We start from the raw sequence: 20,079 nt of genomic DNA on the forward strand, positions 1-20,079 counted from the left end.
ACGACTGTGTTCTGTTCCGTTCTCACTTCCCCATTCTACGAAGCGTTCAATGCCAACATTCTCATAAATTATTTCCGACTTTAAAAAGGTAATGGAAAGATGAAATCGAGTTTTTTTAAAACACAATTAATCAACATAAAATATGATTTTTATCCTATAGAATCAAAAAGTATTCAATACAGTATTGAAAAAATATCAAATAGAGCCTTCGATTTTTCAAATGCTCTTTTAAAGATGGTTTAGGCAACGAAAATATCTCTACACTTATTCAATAATTGAAAGGTAAGGCAAACAATGAAACAAACTTGCAAACAATTTTCGATTTTAAAAATGTAATGGAAAGATTTAATCAAGTTATTTTTTAAAACACAATTGATATGATATAGAATCAATACAGTATTGAAAAAATATCAAATAGAGCCTTCGATTTTTCAAATGCTCTTTTAAAGATGGTTTAGGCAACGAAAATATCTCTACACTTATTCAATAATTGAAAGGCAAAGCAAATAGTGAAACAAAAATGTATTATTTGCTAAAAATTGGCAGTTGCTTTATGAGTTTAGCTTCCGTTTTCGATTCAATACCTGGAATTAATATCACTGGTACATATTTTCAGGGGAGGGCTTTAAGGACGCTTCTCAAAAGTGGGAGCCATTAATAGTCCGACGAGTGGGCTGTGACAGACAACGACAACTGAATAGTTTGGCTTCACAGACTGTCGCTGTCACAGTCCAAAGTGGAAAATACTTGCAGCTACATATTTCTGGTATACGAGTATATGTCCAGCAGCCTTCCCCCCTCCCCTCCCCTCGCCTCGTCTCGCCCTCCTAACTGCTCATCAGCATTTGTCGTTTGTCGCTTGTCTTTGGCGCGCGACTTGTGTTTAATTAATTTCGCTTGCGCTCTCCACGCTGCTTCGCGTGTTGCTTTTTCTGCTGCTGCTGGCGGGCGAGTGTGCCAGGAACAGGACCTGGCCATTGGGCACTGGATCTGGACGGGCGCACAGTGGGGCGCGCCTTATTGAAAAGAAGAACTGTTTGCGACAGCTGTGTAATTGCACAAACAATTGTAGGCTTTGTTGCAGTAGAAAACGATTTCCTATTTGTTACAATTGAAGTCAAATTAATTGCAGTGGAAACCATTTGCCTGTCCTCCCATGGCTTATATTGAAGTAAGCATATCAAATAAAAATGTTCTATTTACTTTTCTTCTGCAGCCTCACATTTTTTGTTTCGTTTCAAAGCTAACATTTTAAAAGCCATTCTAAGCCATCACTTGTTAATTGCAAGAAACGTGCAACTTTCTTAAAGCCTTTAAAGTATACATCCATTTTTTATGGGTGTTCAATTATTGGGTTCACCATTTTTCGACACGATTTGGGGAATTTCCCAACCGTCAGATTATAACCGTCAGTTTTTGTTCTTTTTAGAAAAAATCTTGAAAAACAACTAAATAACACTGTTTTAAAAGCAGTACAACGACAAATACTATATATTTAAGACATTGAAGATGCGAATCGTGTTTTACGACTCGAAAGTATTCGATTATTATTAGTAGTGGATGTATTCCCAAGCCGAAATGATTTACGAAAAGTATGAGAAATTTTCAGGTTACGAAACTAAAAAAGAATTGAAGATAAAGCTTATGTACATTCACAAGCCCCTATATAACAAAGTTTTGAAATATTTTGCAATTGTATACTGAATAGAGAAAACTATAGTAAGTAAATCTTTAGTAATATTGTTTGGTAAATCAGTTTTCTTCTTATATTTTAGTTGAACAGCGATGTTCTTCCCTTATACACATAATTTCTCAGCGCTGCTCTGCAAAAGAATATAACTGAACGACAAAATAATATTTTAGTTCTTAGCGTGTAAAATAAATAAAGAAAGATTTGAATAAGAAGTCTTGTATACCTCTTTTTTGTTATACTTGTATGTATTTTTGAACAATTGAGTATTCACTTCGCTTCTATCGGATAAAAAAGAGGCTTGGTTTGGCCTCTGAACTCAATTGAAATTGGTTGTGATTTACAAAAAAATACGTACTTATTGAATTTTCAAAGCTGATAGTCGATTCCGCACAAAAATTTTAACATTTTTGGAGCACTTTGAAAATCTTGCTCTCAATCGAATTTGGTTCTGGTTGACAAAAATGAAAAAGTTTTAGGGAATTTGAAAACTGAAACATGCGAGCTAGAAGTTTGTAAGTAAATCAAAAATTTCACATTTTTAGAGCATTTTGAAAATCTTGAACTCAATTGATATTGATTCTGATGATTTGAAAATGGAAACATGCAATAGAAGTGAAGAGCTAGATGTTTGTAACTAAACCTAAAATTTCACGTTTTAACGAAAATATTTCTAATATTTCCAACCAAATATTTTCGATTCAATATTTTTAAAAATATCTATAATTATAGTTTATGTTGGCCTTGAAATAAATGAGACTTGAAAATGTGCAAAATGTTTGAAAAATAAATAAAATAAATTGTGAAATACTATTCTCAAGAATATCAAGAAGCTTAGCTTCGGTTTAGTTCCTCTCTCTCTCTCTCTTTATTTCTCCCTCTCTGGCTGTAGATTGATTTGAAATAAAAAAGATTGTGCAGATTTATGGAAATTACTGCCAATTTGATTGAATGGAGCAACGAGATTGGCAAATTTCCGCATCAATTTGGCGTGCATTCTTCGATGTCTTTTTAGGTTGCCAGCAACAACTTGTTGATATATTGATATATTATGTTGATTAGATAGCGTCAGGACTGGTCGGCCTTACTGCCGCTTTGTCCAGGCCAGTCAATCCTCCTCGAGCGTTTCAATTACCAGCAGGCACGGGGGGCAGAGAGGCGGCAGGCAGGGAGGCAGGGGGGCATGCCCCATGCACTTAGTTGCCTCCCGTTTCTATGACATTCAGCTTCGTTTGCTGCACAGGAAATTCATCAGTGGAGGCGAGAAAAGGCTAGGTCTTAAACAACGCCATTGTTGTTGTACTAGATGTGTGGATGCAGTGTTGTGGAGAATTGCAATTGCTTCATTATTGTGTGTGTGTGTGTGTGTGTATGTGTGTGTGTGTGTGTGTGTTATCCTTCATTAAATCCTCCACCCTAGGACCTTAACAACAATATCGAAAACAAGGCAGCCGCAACAAACCGGTGTCGCCACTTACCCTGCTCCAGTTTGTCAGTGTGCCGAGGGAGAGAGAGAGAGAGTGAGAGAGAGAGCTCCCCCTCCCCTGCGCTCAGCAAGTCTCAACATACACACCCACATACCCACCCACCCATCATCCCCATCTCTAGCCTGCAGGCAACGTTTTGACCGCAGAGAACAGCAGCAGCTGGCTGAATATTTCTATTTCTGCTGTGCTCGGCTGTTTCGCTTTCTGCTCCTGCTCCTGTTTATGTACATGTGTATGTATGTATATATGTATATGTATGTGTGTGTGTGTGTAAGTTCCCTGCGCATTGCTATTAATGCGTTGCTCGAGGGCTCCAAAGCGGGTTGCGGATGGCAACGACGACGATAGCGAACAGCGACCATTTCGTGTGCGTTTCTCGTTGGCGCATTAAGTACACTCATCCTTACACACACACACACACACACACACACACACACACACACACACACACACACACACACACACACACACACACACACACACAACATACACACACATACACACAAAGGCAATTGTACAACAATTTTGCGCTTTTCGCCAAAGATTCCAGCACGGCAAACGGGCGCCGAAGGGCAGGCGATTCTGCCAACGAAAGTACGAATTGGCGAATTGGCAAAGTGCGAAACTGACGCATTGACGAAACGATTTGCGCTGCTTGGCTGGCGGCAATGCTGCACAGTGGTGTACAAATACTTTGCACTCAGATTTCTTTATGAGAAATAAAAAAGTATTTACTTTTTAACATAAAATAAATAAAAGTATTTTCTTTTTAACATAAAATTCCCAAGTCTTTGGTTTTATATTAAAAAATAGTCTATGTTCTTGACTACAGTCTGAACAATTGCGACCTCCTTCTGTTTGGGACCCTTAATATGCGTGTTTAATAACGGGACACAAATGCAAAAACAGACGATTTCTTCTTTATCGCGATTTCTTTTATCTCTTTGAACGCATTTGACGAAACCGATTTGGCTTAGTCTGCCGATTTGTATTTTATATCTTAACTTTTCGCTTAATTGAATTCCTTGTAGAAGAATGCCTTTCAGTTTAACATTAGCTTTAAATCAGGGTTACGGAACTGGCTACTGCAATTGTATATTTCTTTCCGATTGGGAACAAAGAAAAAACAATCGTGCGACTTACGTGGATTCAGGGCACTGGGAAACTGTTGGAATCCCACAAACTGTTCTTAAATAATAATAAATTTAAATTGAAAACTGCATTGATTGAGTGAATATCAAACAGATTGGAGAATAAATATAGGTATAGAGTCCACTTTAAAACAAAAATTTTGCTAATGTTGGAGCTAACACAAAAAATACGAAAATTTTTTGGTGTGCTATCTTTTTTGGCGTAACGCACTCAAAAAAAAAAAAAAAAAAAAACAAGTTAGAATGATACAGTTGAGTGAAATATCCTGTACCTAAAAAAGACATATATGTTTTCCTACATATGAACGTAGCAGAAGCAAAATGAAGTTTGTATTGGAGTACTGTTGTCGTACATATAATTAAGCTTCTGTCTGTGGAAATAAAAAAACAAACTCGTGCTACCAAGAGGTTAGGTGGGTCTACATACCAGGTTTGGTTAATGTGGACCGTTTCAGAAATCCAGAATTCATCCAGACGGACATTTGTTTCTTCATTCTGATTATCTAGACAAAGCTAATTAATATAGCCGTTCACCTCTCAGGTCAGGGTATAAGAACATCAATTCCTACATAGTAGCCCCACAAAATTACTAAATTGGAATGGCAATGGAGCTGTGTTTTTGTAAAGTATTTCAATTGGCATGTGATATCGGTTTCATTTCGCTGAGAAGGCTTGGGGAGAGACAAACAACAAAGTATTGTTTCCATTCCACTTAAAGAAATATTTGTTTTGGCAGCCATTTTGACCAACAGATGCTTCAAACCATCAAAAATCCACCGTGCAAGTTTGCTTATTGGCCAAAAATCATTGGGCATACTGTGTACTGGATAATAAGATTATAATCTCGGAAAAGCATTTCCTGATTTCCGCTGTTCGTCTGTGGAGTGAGCTACCTGAGCATAACCTTAACACAATCAGCAGCGAAACGCACTTTAGAGTTAAAATTCAAGCACACTTACAAAACATTAACTAAATTAACGTTACCAAAAAATATATATACTCTTAGTTTCGTGGCCAAATACATTAAGAAATAAGTATAACTAATCAAAAATTCTTTACAAAAAAATAAAAATAAAAAATAATAATAATAATGAATAGTAAAAATGTTTAATATTAGGATAAAATTAATCATATGAAAATACCCTAATTATAAGCTCGATATATTAAATTTGTAATGACTGGTATAATAATTGAAAAGCAACCTGACTAGTATAGGGCTTATAAATACAAAATAAATAACAAAAAAAAAACCATTGAGGCCTTTTTGTTTCTACAAACATTTTCTTTTGCAGCAACATTTTCGTTGATTTAAGTTCAGGATCTTAAAAGACAAACTTCTCCTACATACATAAGCGGGAAAAATTGTGTAATTGGCTTAGCACTTCATTCTTTAGATATTTTAAAACAACTTGTTAAGCAATTGTGATTGCTGTCGTCCACACCTTAAACAATTAAAGAAAACCTAATCAACTACTTGTTTCCCTCCGCGAACTCAAATCAGTGAACTTTTCTTGGGAATTGGCGGGGATAAAGCTCTGCTTGTTATTGTTTTTGTCAATCAGGTGGGAAGAGCAACACAAGTAGAGCATAGAAGAGACGTAGTAATTATCTCAGTCCAATTACTGCGCAGTAAAAGCTGTGCTGCAAGGCCGTAAGCGATCAGCTGTTATGACTTTTCTTAATAATAATGCCATCGGCATTTCAGCGATTTCACTACAAAAAGTATTATAGTGGTTGTTGTTTTTTTCTTTTTTTTAAATTTATTGTGCCGACGCTATAAATAGCGTAGTATTACCATTTCTTAATAATACCATTAGCATAATCTGACAAATCTTTCTGCCATGTTTCATTATGATTCTTCTATACAAAGTATTGTTGGTCCCTTAAAAAAAATACACATTGTGTAACCGATTTCAAGGCTTTCTTATAAAACCAATATAAAGTAATTGCTATTCTTTCAAGTTATTCAGGTTTCATCTGTCAGCTATTCCACTTAAAGGCAGTATTGTCGTTAAATTATAGGAAATACAGTCGTACAAAGAGTAACAAATTCTAGACTTTCATAAAAAACCTAGAGACTATAATGGAAAGTGTGTTTCCTCCAGATATACTGTTTTGCTTCTTACAATCTTCTTACAGGAACCGATTCGCAGACTCGATAAATGTCTGCAGAATGATGTCGTCTTTCCAATTGTTCGCTACATACATACAAGTACAATTGGTTTCTTATCAAATCTCTTAGATAACAGCCTGTTCATAGGAAGAACTACACTCTTAGCTAGATTGTTGCCACACAAAATAGGGTGTCGAGAAGGTTTCTCGTAAGGTTTCAATGAAGATAAAATACTGGTAACTAATTGCGGGGAGAACGCGAAACGCCAAAGATTGTGGTTTCTTGTGGCTTGAATTAAAGTTTTTGAAATAAGTTTATGTTATAAATTTCGTCCGATCAAAAGCCCAAAAGACTTGAAGAATCTTTTATCAATACCGATTGTTGCTTTATTTGCGAAAAAAAAGTACGAAAAATTTCCTAATGCTAGCTTAACTTTTAGAACAATATCCATTCATCTGAGATATGAATAGGTATATATATTCAAGGAAAAGATGTCGAAGAAAACATTAATTATAATAGAAAAATTTTAAAGCAGACCCATTGACGTAACTGGTATTTGAAGAAAATCGAAAGTTGATAAAGAAAAAAAAAAATAAAGTTGAACCAATGTTGCTGAGAGCTCTATTACAAAGCCCATTGTTGCTTTAGCACTTCGAAAGGAAATTGAAATTTAAAAAACATAAATAATAAATATTGGAAGAATTTAATACTTCAAACGAAAATAAAATACTATATTAAAGGCCATTGGAGCAATTACATATACTATAACCCAAGGCAAAAAAAAGTTCTTTATTCAAAAATCAAAATAATTTAAGAAAAATAATTCAAAAATAAATTTAACTAAAAAGAAATAAAATAGGAGATGTGGACCGTACGACTTGGACAAGTGAAATGATCTCGGGCGCCCTATTTATACATTTTTGGCAATGACGGCAGCTGGTTATCGGCAGTAATTGAAGCAACAGTGTGCAGTGCTCTGTAGGTCTTGTATCGATAATAAAATAGCTTTTAACGAGTGATGGGGCAACACTGTTGCTTACTGCACTTATTAGATGACTGAACAAAGCGCTCAACACTTTATAAATAAATGTATATATTTGCTCAGCTAAGTGGCATCATTTCTTCAATGTTTATCGATATTTCTATTAAGAAATAAAAGGTATTTGGAAACTCTAGTTGACCCTGAATGAATAAATAGAGACTAATTGTTTCTTATTAAGTGATACAAAATGAATCTATAAAGAGTTATGTAGAGGTATTACTCGAAAGAAATCAGCTTAGGAGTTCTCTTTATTTCTTTTTTTTTGAAATGTTCTTCCAGATTCCACACATTCTGACGTCCATCTCTAGTGAAAGGCAATGAAATTAACTTTCCACATTACGGTTTAGTTCCTTTCATAGCACTGGGCAGCACTCAAAGGCACACACGCAAAGGTACAGCTGGCAGCAAGAAGAAGAAGAAGCAGAAGAAAAGGAAGAAACGGCAGCTAGTAGTGAAGACAACATGATTGTTGTTGTTGGTTGTGTAATAGGGTTGTGTGGGCTGGACGGGGGGAGGGAATTCTGTTGACGACGAAGTCAAAGTAGAAAAATCATGGATGCACATGCAGATGTTTTTGTTGTTTGCATTGTTGTTGTTGTTGTTGTTGTTGTGCATGCTGCCTATTTGAAAGCATTGAAATGCGAGCTCACAAACACACGCACACACACAGATACACAATCATGCACACATGCATATTCAGATGCGATTGGCAAAGTCGTGGGCATGCAAATGCAGCAACAACAAAGAAGAAGCAGAAGAAGAAGAAGCAACAACAACAGCGGCTATGTTGCCAACATTTTATGCCTGACTGTGTTTGTGTTAGTGTGTGTGCCTGCATAAGTGCGTGTGTGTGTGTTGCTTTTTCCGCTTCCGCTGACATGGTGGCAATGGCGGCGCGTGTGTGCGAAATAACCGAACGACCGACAGTTGCACACACAAACACACACACACACACACACATACAGACATGCACTCACTCAAGCTGCATGGGTCCAAAATAGCAGGAACATAAAAGCGCCGTTGCATGCAACCGCATGAGTGCCGTTGTGCCTTTGTGGCAACGACAACGGCAACAGCAACGACGGCAATGACGACGACGACGACGACGACGGCATCAACGACAAAAACAGCGCACAAAGTGTGCCTGTTTGTGTGTGTGTGTGTGTGTGTGTGTGGCATGCTGCTGGCAACTCTATGGATGTTTGTTTGTAAGCACATGTGCATGTTTGTATGTATGTTTGTGTGTGTGTGGCGCGTTGCTGAATGCACTCGGGCATGAATCGCTTTTACATGGCTCGCTGTTGGCTGCACACGGCGCGGCTTTTGTGCCGCGGCGTCGCCTTCAGCCCTAGCAGCCCCATCCCCGGCCCTGTAGCCCTGGCAGGGAAGCAACCAAGCCCCCACCACTCACTACCACATTCCGCCAACCACTTGCGCGTACAGCACTAGTTCATCGCACCACTCAGCCACCCCTTTTTCAACGCATCTGCACCCGCAACGGCCCATTGAGAGTGTTGCCCAAAATGTTGCTCCACCACAGCACCTCCTCCCCCTCGATGTACTAGTATTTGCTTTCTGTTTGACATGCCAATGCTTACGCCCACATTCGGCGCTCTGGCCACTCTCTCTCTCTCTCCCTGTCCCAGGAGCAGCAGCAGCAAGCGTTGCCATATCAGTGCTGCTGCTGCTACTGCCTTTGTGGCTTTTGTTGCCTTCTCATGCGCCTCCTGGCAGCACTGGATGGCAATGACGTCGTTGTCTCGTTTTTGTGAGCGCGTGCGACTTCTTGCGATCGAAGCCAACAATTCACCGATAATGGGGATCGATATTATAGAGCATTAAGCCTAAAGTAAGGGACTGATATTTGTATTGCGCATAAAGCAGGCCATCCACACGCGAATTTGTTGCCTAAAGTTGGTCGGCACAGCACAAATTTATGTATTTATTACATATGTATGTATGTCAACAAAAAATGAACTGTCGCGATGGAAAACTATAAAGCTTATATAAAATAAACCTTATAAATTAGGAAAGCTTAAGGAGAAGTCTGATCAAATTACAATAGTATCTAATAAACGCCTCCGCTCCGGTGGGGAAATGTCTCACAGCCCAGTGCGGACAGAGTCGTCAGCAGATAGAAATGCCTTTTCTGACTAACGTAACGAACATTGCTTGCGAACATCATTTGCTAAAATCGTTTGGCAATTAAATATTTTAAAATATATTAAAATAATATATTAAAATGAGCCAATTTGCCTGAATCTGTTGTGCTCGACGAAATGTTCGACGTTAGTGGAGCTGTTAGGGTTAAGCAGGCCATCCCTACGCGAACATGTCTGAACTTGTTCGGCAGCACAAATACTTACATTTGCTCGCTATGGAGGCGAACATTGCTCGCGAGCATAATTTAAAAAAAAAAATGTGCGAAAGTTAATATGACGGAAATGTTTACTTTATGTAATCTTCAGTCTTTTTTCCCCATTCAATGTATTGGAGCGAAATTTCTTTGCTCATTGCTTCACATATTCTTCGGAAATGATGTTCGCGGATGCTATCCATTGACAATCATGTTTCTATTCTTCAATCGCAACTAACGTCGAACATTTCGTCGAACCGAACAAATTCGGGCCACAAATTCGACTGCGGATGGCCTGCTTAAGACAGCGTGGCAGACAATATTTTGTATACACGAGTAAATATAGAGTTATGTAGATTTATATCACCTAACGATCAGCTAACAAGATAAATCCGAGATGCTGTTTAGTGCACTAGTCTCTCAGTTTTGAAGCTACTATAAGGCTTTGATTTCTTAAGCTAACAGGCATATCATTTGTCAAAAGTTACCAGCTTTGACTACAGAGTCAGTCGATACGTCAGTTTGTTACGAGTTCTTTAATTTTAAAGCTATGGCTCACAGCTTATAGTAAACATTTGAAAAAGGTATAGCTTGTAAATGAAAAGAGATATCAACAAAAATTAAACGTAAACTCTTAGATTAATGTTTAAACTTAAGCATAAGTGCTTCATTTATTATTTATCTTAAACTATTTTATGTTTAAAAATATAAAAAAAATCAAAAGAAATACAATAATTCAAAGTCACAGCTGTGAGCCACTATATATCCTAGCTTTAATGAAATTGTACTTTTATATCTTATTATTGTATTTAATTTTGTCCCGCTGGCTGGAAGATTTTACAATATTTTTGAACCGTTTAGAGGTGGACAGCTTTAAGATTAATTAATAATCGGCAGTCCTCTCCCAATAATTCGTTCAATAAGGCAGTGTGTTTAAAAAAAAGAAGAGAACTGAGTTGGTGAGCGGTGTGGGTGGACTTGTTTCTGTGTGAATTACGATTAAAAATATTTCATTGTAAAGTTAGCCTTGGAAGAAATTAAGAAAAAGAAACAACGATAAACCCTCTGGGCAGTAAAGGTACGCTGGCTTTTAAGAAATTTTGTTAAGAATCTGTCATTCAGTCTTATAAAGTTGTTTACTATATGCTGTTGCAAGAGGTATACTATATATAGAGTCTGAACCGATCTTTGCAAAGCTCTCATCGCTAAGCTATTTGAATTTAATTGAAGATTTGGATTTGAAATAAAAATAAATAAAAAAAAATTAACTAATGATTACCAATTTAGACCAGAATGGATGCCAAGAAAGGCACAATTTGGCGATCCTTCATTAACATTAGGTTCTGATGCTGATCTGTGGCAAATTTCGCAAATTTCGTTTGCTGTAGTAAATAGCTTTTGAAAACGTATAAGTTAAGTTTTCAAAAAGATTTGAAGCTTAGGTTAGAAAAAATGATTTGAGAAGAAAGATAGGAGATATCGCATCACCTCCTGATCATGAGTTTGTCTCTAATATGGGCTGAAAGCTTTATCCTTAACAGAAAGGTGTACAAATTACGACTAATCATCCGAATTCATTGCATAGGTAAGGCACAAAGAATGGATTATACGAAAGAAAGCGATTGGTAGAATTTGTTAGACTGCCGATAAATATTTGGAGCTATCTCTAAAAAAAAAGCACATAGAGCGGAGACATTTTAGGTTGAGATTCATAGAAATTTAGTTAACGGCACCAAATTATGTTTTCTTTTCTTTTTTGGACCTGTTGCTTGTTTTTTATACCTTGCCATGTTTCTCGGATTTCAAGGATTTTGAATTTCCAAAGTAGCCTTTGTAATTCGATTCAAAGCTAAGTCAGTTGAATATATTTTTTGTTCAGTACATTTTTAGATTTCGAGAAAGACACATTGTGAAAAAATCTTCCGTTTTTTCAATTTTAAAACATTAATTTTAACCCTATTTCAAAATCGTCAAAAAATTTGATTGTCATTTTATAACTAGCAATATTTAAACAAAGAAAAAAATGTCTTTCGGCATGTGTGAACAATTTTCGGCCTTTTTTAAAATGGTTTTACCCAGACTAACTATTTCCTCGATGAACAGTATTCCCAGCATTCCCCAGGGGGTGAACCAGGCCATCCTAACTTGCGCCGGTGCCGCCAGTGCTGTGTTTATTTGCTATTGCTTATACCACGATAGTCGTCGTCGGAGCGAGCTCGATCTTAGGCGGACCATGCAGGAGCGACGCATCGCCGAGATGCGTCGAACCCGCCAGCAGGCGTTGGCGGAGGCCAGAAACGCTGAAAGGCACCGTGAAACACTGGAGCGTCTTTTCGTGAGGCAGGTTCATTTGGGGAGTGCGGCATACGATCGCCAGGAATATCCGTTGGCCGTGACCCATTATGCGAACGCAATAATGGTTTGCGTGCGACCAACACGGCTGTTGAGAAAACTGAAAGCCGTGCTAAAGCCGGACGTCTTCTTGATGCTGGTGCGGCAGGTGCGCAGGCAGATTCGGGAGCATCAGGACTGGCACGCCAATCGGTTGGCCGTTGGGGCTAGAGGCGATGGTGTGGGACGTAGTGGTCCAGCAGCCTAAGGGGCAAACGGACCTAGAAGGGACTGTGTGGGCCGTAGTGGTCGAGCAAGTTAAGGAGCAACACGTTAACTGGAGGTCAACGGTCAAAAACCCAGGCGCAAATAATCCCTCACACTAGAGGGAGCACAAAGGAAAGAGTGCAAGTATTGACACTTTCGGCCACAAATCATATAGACTTTGATGTTTGAGTCCAAAGTCCAATTGTTTATATAAAAAAACTATGTATTGCAGTTGTTTTCGAGAATTTCGATGTATTAAGAACTAGTTCAATATTGTGTTTAATCTTCTGGGGATTAAGTCTCCATTGATGGAGATTGTTTGGAGAATAAATAAAACTTGGCAACTCTTTTATACGAAATATCCATTTCTGAAAACGGTATGATACTGGAATCGCCAGATTATAGCTCAATACTCCACCAGACTTGGTGCTTTAGAGATCCGAACGATCGTTCGGATTTGCTCTTTTAAGTGTAATACTATATAACGTTAATGTTACTGTTATACTCACTTGTTCAGGCGATCCGTATCGTTATCGGCCAGATTCAAGAGGTAGGCCACAAACTCGACGTCGTTCTTGAACTGCAATCGCGTTCGCATCTGTTCCCACTTTTCTGCATTCCTGGTGCCTATGTAGATGTTCTTGCTGTAGTTTTGATGACGGTATTTGCGACGTTCACTGGCGGCATTACTGCCACCACCGCCACCATCACTACCTCTGGCTCCGCCGCCGCCGCCACCACTGCTGCTACCGCTCGCATGGTGCTGCTGTGTTATGGAACCGCGCACCGGTTGCTCACCACAGGAGGCGCCGCCGCCTAGCGTTGAGCTTAGTGCATGATTGCTGTTGTTGTTGGTGGAGAAGCTGGTGTTGCTGTTGCCACCGATGAGGCTGCTGGCAGCGGCCAAGCTGCTGCCACCAACACCACCACCGCCGCCGCCCCCAGTGCTAATGCCACCACCAGAACCGCTCACCATGCTAAGGGCGCCGTCCAGCATGCTGTTCGATGTGCCACAGCCCGTAACGCTGTTGTGCTCCATCTGGGCACTGGCATTGGCTGCATTCATCTTGGCAGCGGCAGCGGCTGCTGCGGCCGCAGCAGCTGCAGCGGCGGCCGCTGCTGCCACAGCACTCATATGCAGGCCACCAGACTCCGCTGCTGCGGCCGAGTTGAGATGTGCGGCTGTGAGGGCCGTATGGCTGTCCAAATGACTGCTGCCCGCATCATCTTCATCATCTTCGTCATCATCGTCGTCATCTTCATCCGCTCCCTCGTCATCGTAGTCGGTAGCCGGCTCGTGTTGTTGTTGTTGCTGCTGCTGCTGATGTTGTTGCTGTTGTAGGTGCTGCTGAAGGTGTTGATGCTGCTGTTGTTGTTGTTGCTGTTGCTGATGCTCCTGTTTTATGTGTCGCGCTGCGAGATCTGCGGGCGCATCAGCAATATGTGTCTGTGGCAAGTCATTAACTGCATCATTCGCATCATCTTCGTCGTCATCTTCATCGTCATCGTACTCATCCTCATCATCTTCCATATCCTCATCATCATCACGCCGCAACTGCTGCTGCTGCTGTTGCTGCTGTTTGCTGCTGTTGTATAGCGACGACTGTTGTTGTAGTTGCTGATGCTGCTGCTGTTGATGCTGCTGTTGATGTTGTTGTGTGCCTGCAACCTTGCCATTGTGCAGCGCATTAACTGCTGCGGCCACAGCGGCTGTTGTGGCAGCTGCTGCTGCTGCGGCCGCCGCAGCCGCTGCCGAATTATCGGCATGACTGTTGCTGCCGCTGCTGCTGTTCGAATTGGAATGCGAGCTAGAGCTGGAATTGTTGTGATTGCTGCTGCTATGCACGCTGTTATTCGATAGCGAGTTACTGCAGTTGTTGGTGTTATTATTATTATTGTTGTTGTTGTTGTTGTTATTATTGTTATTGCCAGCGGTATTGTTATTTGCATTATTGTTGCTGCTGGCGAGCAAGCTCTGCTGCTGTTGCTGCTGATTGCTGCTGCTGGTGGTGGTATTGTTGCAGCTGCTGCTATTGCTGCTGCTGGCACTGAGCGCCGCTGCTGCTGCTGCGGCGGCCGCGGCAGCCGCGCGACTCAAAAAGGGCGCACGCGGCACTAGAGGTGTATCTGAATTATCGGAGCTGTCATTAAAATCAAATGCACTGAAATCGGCGCTGGTCGTTTTGGACATGTTCGTATTGCTGTTACCGCTGCCGTTATTGTTTTTGTTATTATTATTATTATTATTATTATTCTTATTATTAATATTGATGCTGCTGCTGCTGCTGTTATTGTGCATGGGCTGTGTGTGTGAAGGCGGCGGCGGCGTGTTTGGGGCGGCGACGCTGCCGTTGTTGTTGCTGCTACTGCGGCTGCTGTTGCTGCTGCAACTACGACTTGGACTGTTACTGCGGCTGCGGCTACGACTGTGACTGCGACTGCGACTCTGACTGTGACTGTTGCTGCTGCTGTTGTTGTTGCGACTGTGACTGCTGCTGTCGCTCTCGCTATCACTGTCGTTGATTTGTGTTAAGCGTTTTCTAGCTTGCCGCTTCACTTGCCTACGCGTGCTTGTTGGTGTTGTTGTTGTTGCCGCCGCTGCTGTTACTGTAGTTGTTGCTAATTCTTTCTCTATAATTGTGTTTGTTGGTGTTGTTGTTGTTGCTTTGGGCAGCGCCAGCGCCGCCGCTGCTGCTCGCGCTTTTTGTTGCGACTTTGCTGCGCTTTGCCGAACGCCGCTCAACTTTTGCTATTTGTTATTATTGTTATTGTTGTTAATGTTGTTGTTGCTGCCGCTCGTAATGCCGCTGTTGCGGCTGGAAACTTTCTTATTCTTGCCGCCGCTGCCGCTGCCCCTGCTAAATTTGTTATTAATGTTGTTGTTCTGCTGTTGTTGCTGCTGCTGTTGTTGTTGCTGTTGTTGCTTCACAGTCAGAGCGTTTAACGTTGCAGATGTTGTTGTAGCCGTTCTCACTGCTGCTGCCGCTGCCTTCGTCGCTGCCGCCGCTGCTGCTGCCACTGCCACTGCTGCTGCTGCTGCTTCTGTCTCAGCCTGCTCTGCTACTGCTGCTGTTGGCGCACTTTGCCTCTGCTGCTGTTTCTGCTTCTTCTTCATTATTTACACACACACGCGCGCACAAAGCACTGCACTACTACACTTGTTGTTGTTGTTTGTGTTGTTGTTGTTGTTGTTGCTGCTTTTGCTGTTGGTGTTGATCTAGCCGTTGTTGTTGTTGTTGCTGCTGCTGTTGTTGTTGCATTGCTTTATTGCTGCTAGTGTGACCGTACAATTTCTTCTTTCTCTCTTGCTTCTTTTCTTTATTTATATATGTTTATATCTAAATATTTTTTTACTTTTTGCCTGCTATGTGGGGCGTAATGTTGTTTTTGTTATGATTATTATCTGTTGTTGCTGTCGCTGTTGCTGTTCCGATGAGGGGGCAGAGAGTGAGAGAAGAAGAAACAGGAGGAACGATACGATTAATTTTTATCTACACCCGCGCCCAGGCAGCGACAATGGGCAAATAGTCTCGAAAACGACGTCAACAGACGGCAACGGGCCAGGACACACAGGACTCACAAACACACACACATGGCAGGCAAGAGTAACGAGAACGAGTGCGAGTGCGAGTCAGGGCGTCTGCGTTGGCGGCGCTTGGCACCGACACCGAAACGCGAGCCACAATCAGCGAGCAAGCCAGCCAGCGAGCCACCGAGCGAGCGAGCGAACGAATAAATGAAAAATAGCGAGCGCGAAGCTCACGAAAGGAAAACCGTTGCGTGCACGCACTCACACACACACGCACTCGTACACATGTACACAAACATACACGCAGCTACATTTTGGGGCGTTCGTTGCGTTACTCGCTGCAGTCTCGTCGCAAGCTCCTTCTGCCTCCCAATCGCCACCCCCTTCCCCTCCGCACCACTGCCCACCACCTCTAGAGCTAGCAATTATTTTTTTCTTTTTTAGCTACTTCTTTGAGTGGGGTGGTGGGGTGTTAGGGGAATGGGTGGAAAGGGGGGGCGAGGTTGCTGGGGCATCTTGCTGTGCTGTGCTGTTTACTTGTGTGGCGGCGGCTGCTTAATAGTTGCAAGCACAGCCACCACAACAACAACGGCAGCAGCAAAAACAAGACACATGGCCGCCAACATCTGCAGCTGCTACGCCCAAAAGGCAGCAACAAAAAATAGGTTTGTTGTTGCTCAAACACACACACACACATGCACTCATAACTGTGATATTATTACGACACATTTCTTACACTACACAACAAATACAAATATATATTATTAAAAAAAAAAACTGTATTTTTGTTTTTGTTGCTTATTTCCTGTTATTGCCATTTTCGAAGCAGTCGAGAGGTTTTCGCAGTGTGCGTGTGTATGTGTGTGTTTGTGAGTGACAAACACCACACGCCCGTCGCTATATGCGTGGGGCTAGACGCTCCTTCACCACTGCTGTCGCGGCCCGCACCCTCCTCCTCACCCGCTCCCCTCTCATGGCTATCCATGCCCTTGCCACCTGCCTGCGCCATTCGAATAAAATTCGCCGTTGCACTTTTCGCCTTTCGCCTTTTTTCCTTCCTTTTTAAATCACAATTTTTCTATTATTTTCCTTTTATATTTTGCTTACGTTTATTATATATTTTTTATATTTCTTCCATTGGCTCACTGCGTTTTTTCTTCAACACTCGTTCGCACTTGAAAATAACAGTAAAAAAAAGAAGCACAGCTCTTGCACTTTCTGTTCGTTCCACTACGCGACACTTTTGCAATTATTGTTAACTGGCATTTGTTGTCGCCCGTATCCGCTCTATATATATAAATATATATATATGAATGAATATGTACTTATGGCTATAATTATCAATATATCTATATATATATATATATATGTATATTGTATGTGTTTGGAATTTTTTTGTCCGCCGTTTGCGTGTTGGCCGATGCTCTCCGCAGCGCTCATATGCCGTTACTCGCTGGTCGCGACGGAATGAAAAACTTTTTATTTATGTGTATGTCCTCGTCGCTGTCGTCGTCCTCGTCGCTGTCGCTGCCGCTGCTGCAGTCAACAGTCGCCAACGACGCCGCCGTGCCTGTCTCTGTGTATGCGAAAAAGTTCCACCACACACACACACACACACACACACACACACACACACACACACACACACACACAAACGTACTCAAACACAAACAATCATGCGCGACTCAAGCGCTCTGCGAAGGCTCCAACGAAAAGCGCGACGTCGCTGTCGACGTCGTCCTCCTGTCGCTGTTTCTGACGCCGAGAGACACCAACAACGTGTTCATGTATGCGTGTGTGTGTGTGTGTGTTCGCGAATTGAGATGACGAAGCTAGCGACAATGGTAGAGACAACAACAACAGCAACAGCAAATACAACAATGTTAGTGGCGCTGTCGCTGCCATTTCTATGATAGAAGAAGCATCGAGTCGTGCCTGTGCCTGTGCCAGTGCCTGCTGTGGTTGCTCGCTACACTCAACAAAATGGGGAATGTTAAGGGCATGTAATTGCAAAAATATGTCAGCAAAGCATTTGATTTTATTTCAGCAAATAAAGAAACAAATGTGAATTATTATTTCCATTTCATGGTCTCTTTAGTCTGATTATAAACTTATTCCCATAGAAGTTATTTGTCGCACTATACTACTGTAGTGTACAATTCTTATTGGTTTTGAAGGAAGTGATGTTTGCGGAATTTGTCACTTCAACTGTTGCAATGAATCTATAAGGCTATTTTTGTAAGATATTTATTTCATTCGATTCATGCATTATCTTCATGCACTCCATTCATTATTTCAATTTATTTGTTGGTATTATACATTCCATTCAGGCATTCTATTCATGCATTCTTTTCATGCATTTTTTCATGCATTTTTTCATGCATTACATTCGTGCATTACATTCCTGCATTCCGTTCGTGCATTCCCTTCATGCATTACATTGCTGCATTCCATTCATGCATTCCGTTCGTACATTCCCTTCATGCATTCCATTCATGCATTCCATTCATGCATTCCATTCATGCATTCCATTCGTGCATTCCATTCAGCATTCCATTCATGCATTCCATTCATGCATTCCATTCATGCATTCCATTCATGCATTCCATTCGTGAATTCCCTTCATGTACTTCATTCGTAATTTCCATTCGTTCTTTCAATTCTTTTATTCCATTCATTCCTTCAAATCCTTTATTATTCTTTGTATAGTCCAGCATAGCTAGGAATATAAAGTGCGTACTGAAAGCCCATCTAGTAATTATATTCCATTTCCGAATTCGGCAGAATTATGTGGAATCGAAATGGATAATGCGATTCCGAATGCAATTCCGAAAAACCACTTGAGCTATTACTATTAATTACTAGAAATTTGATGAGAAAATTTAACTCACTATATAGGTAAAAAAAATATGTAATAAAAATATGTATGTTGCACAGTGCATTATGCCTAGTATGGACCTTGCTGCATGTGCCAAAGAGCCCCTTGTCAGAGTCGGTTCTCAGCCGTTCTCGTTCTTGTCCCCATGGTCGTCGTCGTCGTCATCGTCGTCGTTATCGTTGTCGTTGTCAAAGTCTGTCCAACTCGGCGAGCGGCAAATAAAACCACTCCACGAAGCGATAGCGACCAAACCGAATCGCGCAACATCTACATCTGCCATATATCCACTAGCAGCACCATTTACCCCCCGGAAGGGGGGCAGCGGGTATAGCCGAAAGCCTGCTTGAAACGATGCCGACGTTGTCGTTCCTCAGTTCCCAGTCCACGATGGTCATAAATCGAATTTTTGTTTATGTAGTGGTGAAGCTGCTGCTGCTGCGCCCTCTCTCCCACTCTCCCCTCCCTCACTGCTCACTCAGCGCTCCCCACCGCCCACTACCCACCACTAGGGGTACACAGAAAAGAGTGGAGAAGAGAGAATGTAAACGCGAGAACGAGAATAGCGACTACTCCTGAGTCACCCACAACGGAGCTCAGAGCCCACATCCTGTCATTCCAATAGTGTATGCGCTCTCCATGCCGCTCTGCTGGCGTTGTCAACGTCGCTGTTGTCGTTGTTGTTGTCTTTGACGCCGGCATCGACGTCGACGTCGCGTGTGTCGCTGCTGCGACGCAGCGTGAATGCTTTACGGTTTGTTGTGTTTTCGATTTGCGCCCAACTGGGTGGGTGGGTGTTGGTTGCTGCCACATTCATGCGTGTTTGTGTGTGTGTGTGTGGAGTGTTGGCGTCTGTGTGCGGGTGGTTGTTCTGCTGAAGTCGCTGCCGACGTTGCTGTCGCTGCGTTGGAGAGCGGTGGGGCGCGTGCGTTGAATTTCTACGCGCTCTCTCGTGTTCCTGCACTCGCCGATAGTAGCAAGGGAGCGCGCTCGTTGCTTTTGGCGCCCCATGTAGCATGCTATCCTTTCCTTCGTTTTTTTCTCTTCTTTTTTTCCGTGCTGTTTTTCGTTGGGGGTTGAAAACTTATTGCGCTTTTTCTACTCGTCCTTTGCGCCACTGGACGCGTACCATGTGCGTGTGCGTGTAGGTGTGTGCGTGTCTTGTGCGCCGTCTGCGAAAATGTTGTGAAAACAAAATGTTCGATTGCGTGTGTGCGTGTGTGCGTTTGTGTGTCTGT

The 20,079-nt window shown here is 41.6% G+C and overlaps 1 protein-coding gene across 1 annotated transcript in view; it reads right to left on the reverse strand.

Moving 5' to 3' along the window:
• Positions 1–16,975, reverse strand: part of LOC115629482 — a 29,428-nt gene extending 12,453 nt beyond the window's left edge. The window contains exons 1-5 of the mRNA XM_030525953.1: positions 16,849–16,975; positions 14,990–15,044; positions 14,782–14,902; positions 13,915–14,691; positions 12,947–13,833 (exon numbers count right to left, since the gene is read on the reverse strand). Of these exons, the coding sequence (XP_030381813.1) occupies positions 12,947–13,833; positions 13,915–14,691; positions 14,782–14,902; positions 14,990–15,044; positions 16,849–16,975 (1,967 nt within the window). The remainder of the gene's footprint in view (positions 1–12,946; positions 13,834–13,914; positions 14,692–14,781; positions 14,903–14,989; positions 15,045–16,848) is intronic.
• Between the last annotated feature and the right edge of the window lie 3,104 nt (positions 16,976–20,079).

The sequence above is a fragment of the Scaptodrosophila lebanonensis genome, unplaced genomic scaffold, assembly GCF_003285725.1.
Source record: "Scaptodrosophila lebanonensis strain 11010-0011.00,11010-0021.00 unplaced genomic scaffold, SlebRS2 tig00000155-arrow-arrow-pilon, whole genome shotgun sequence".
In the NCBI taxonomy this organism is placed as follows: Eukaryota; Metazoa; Arthropoda; class Insecta; order Diptera; family Drosophilidae; genus Scaptodrosophila; species Scaptodrosophila lebanonensis.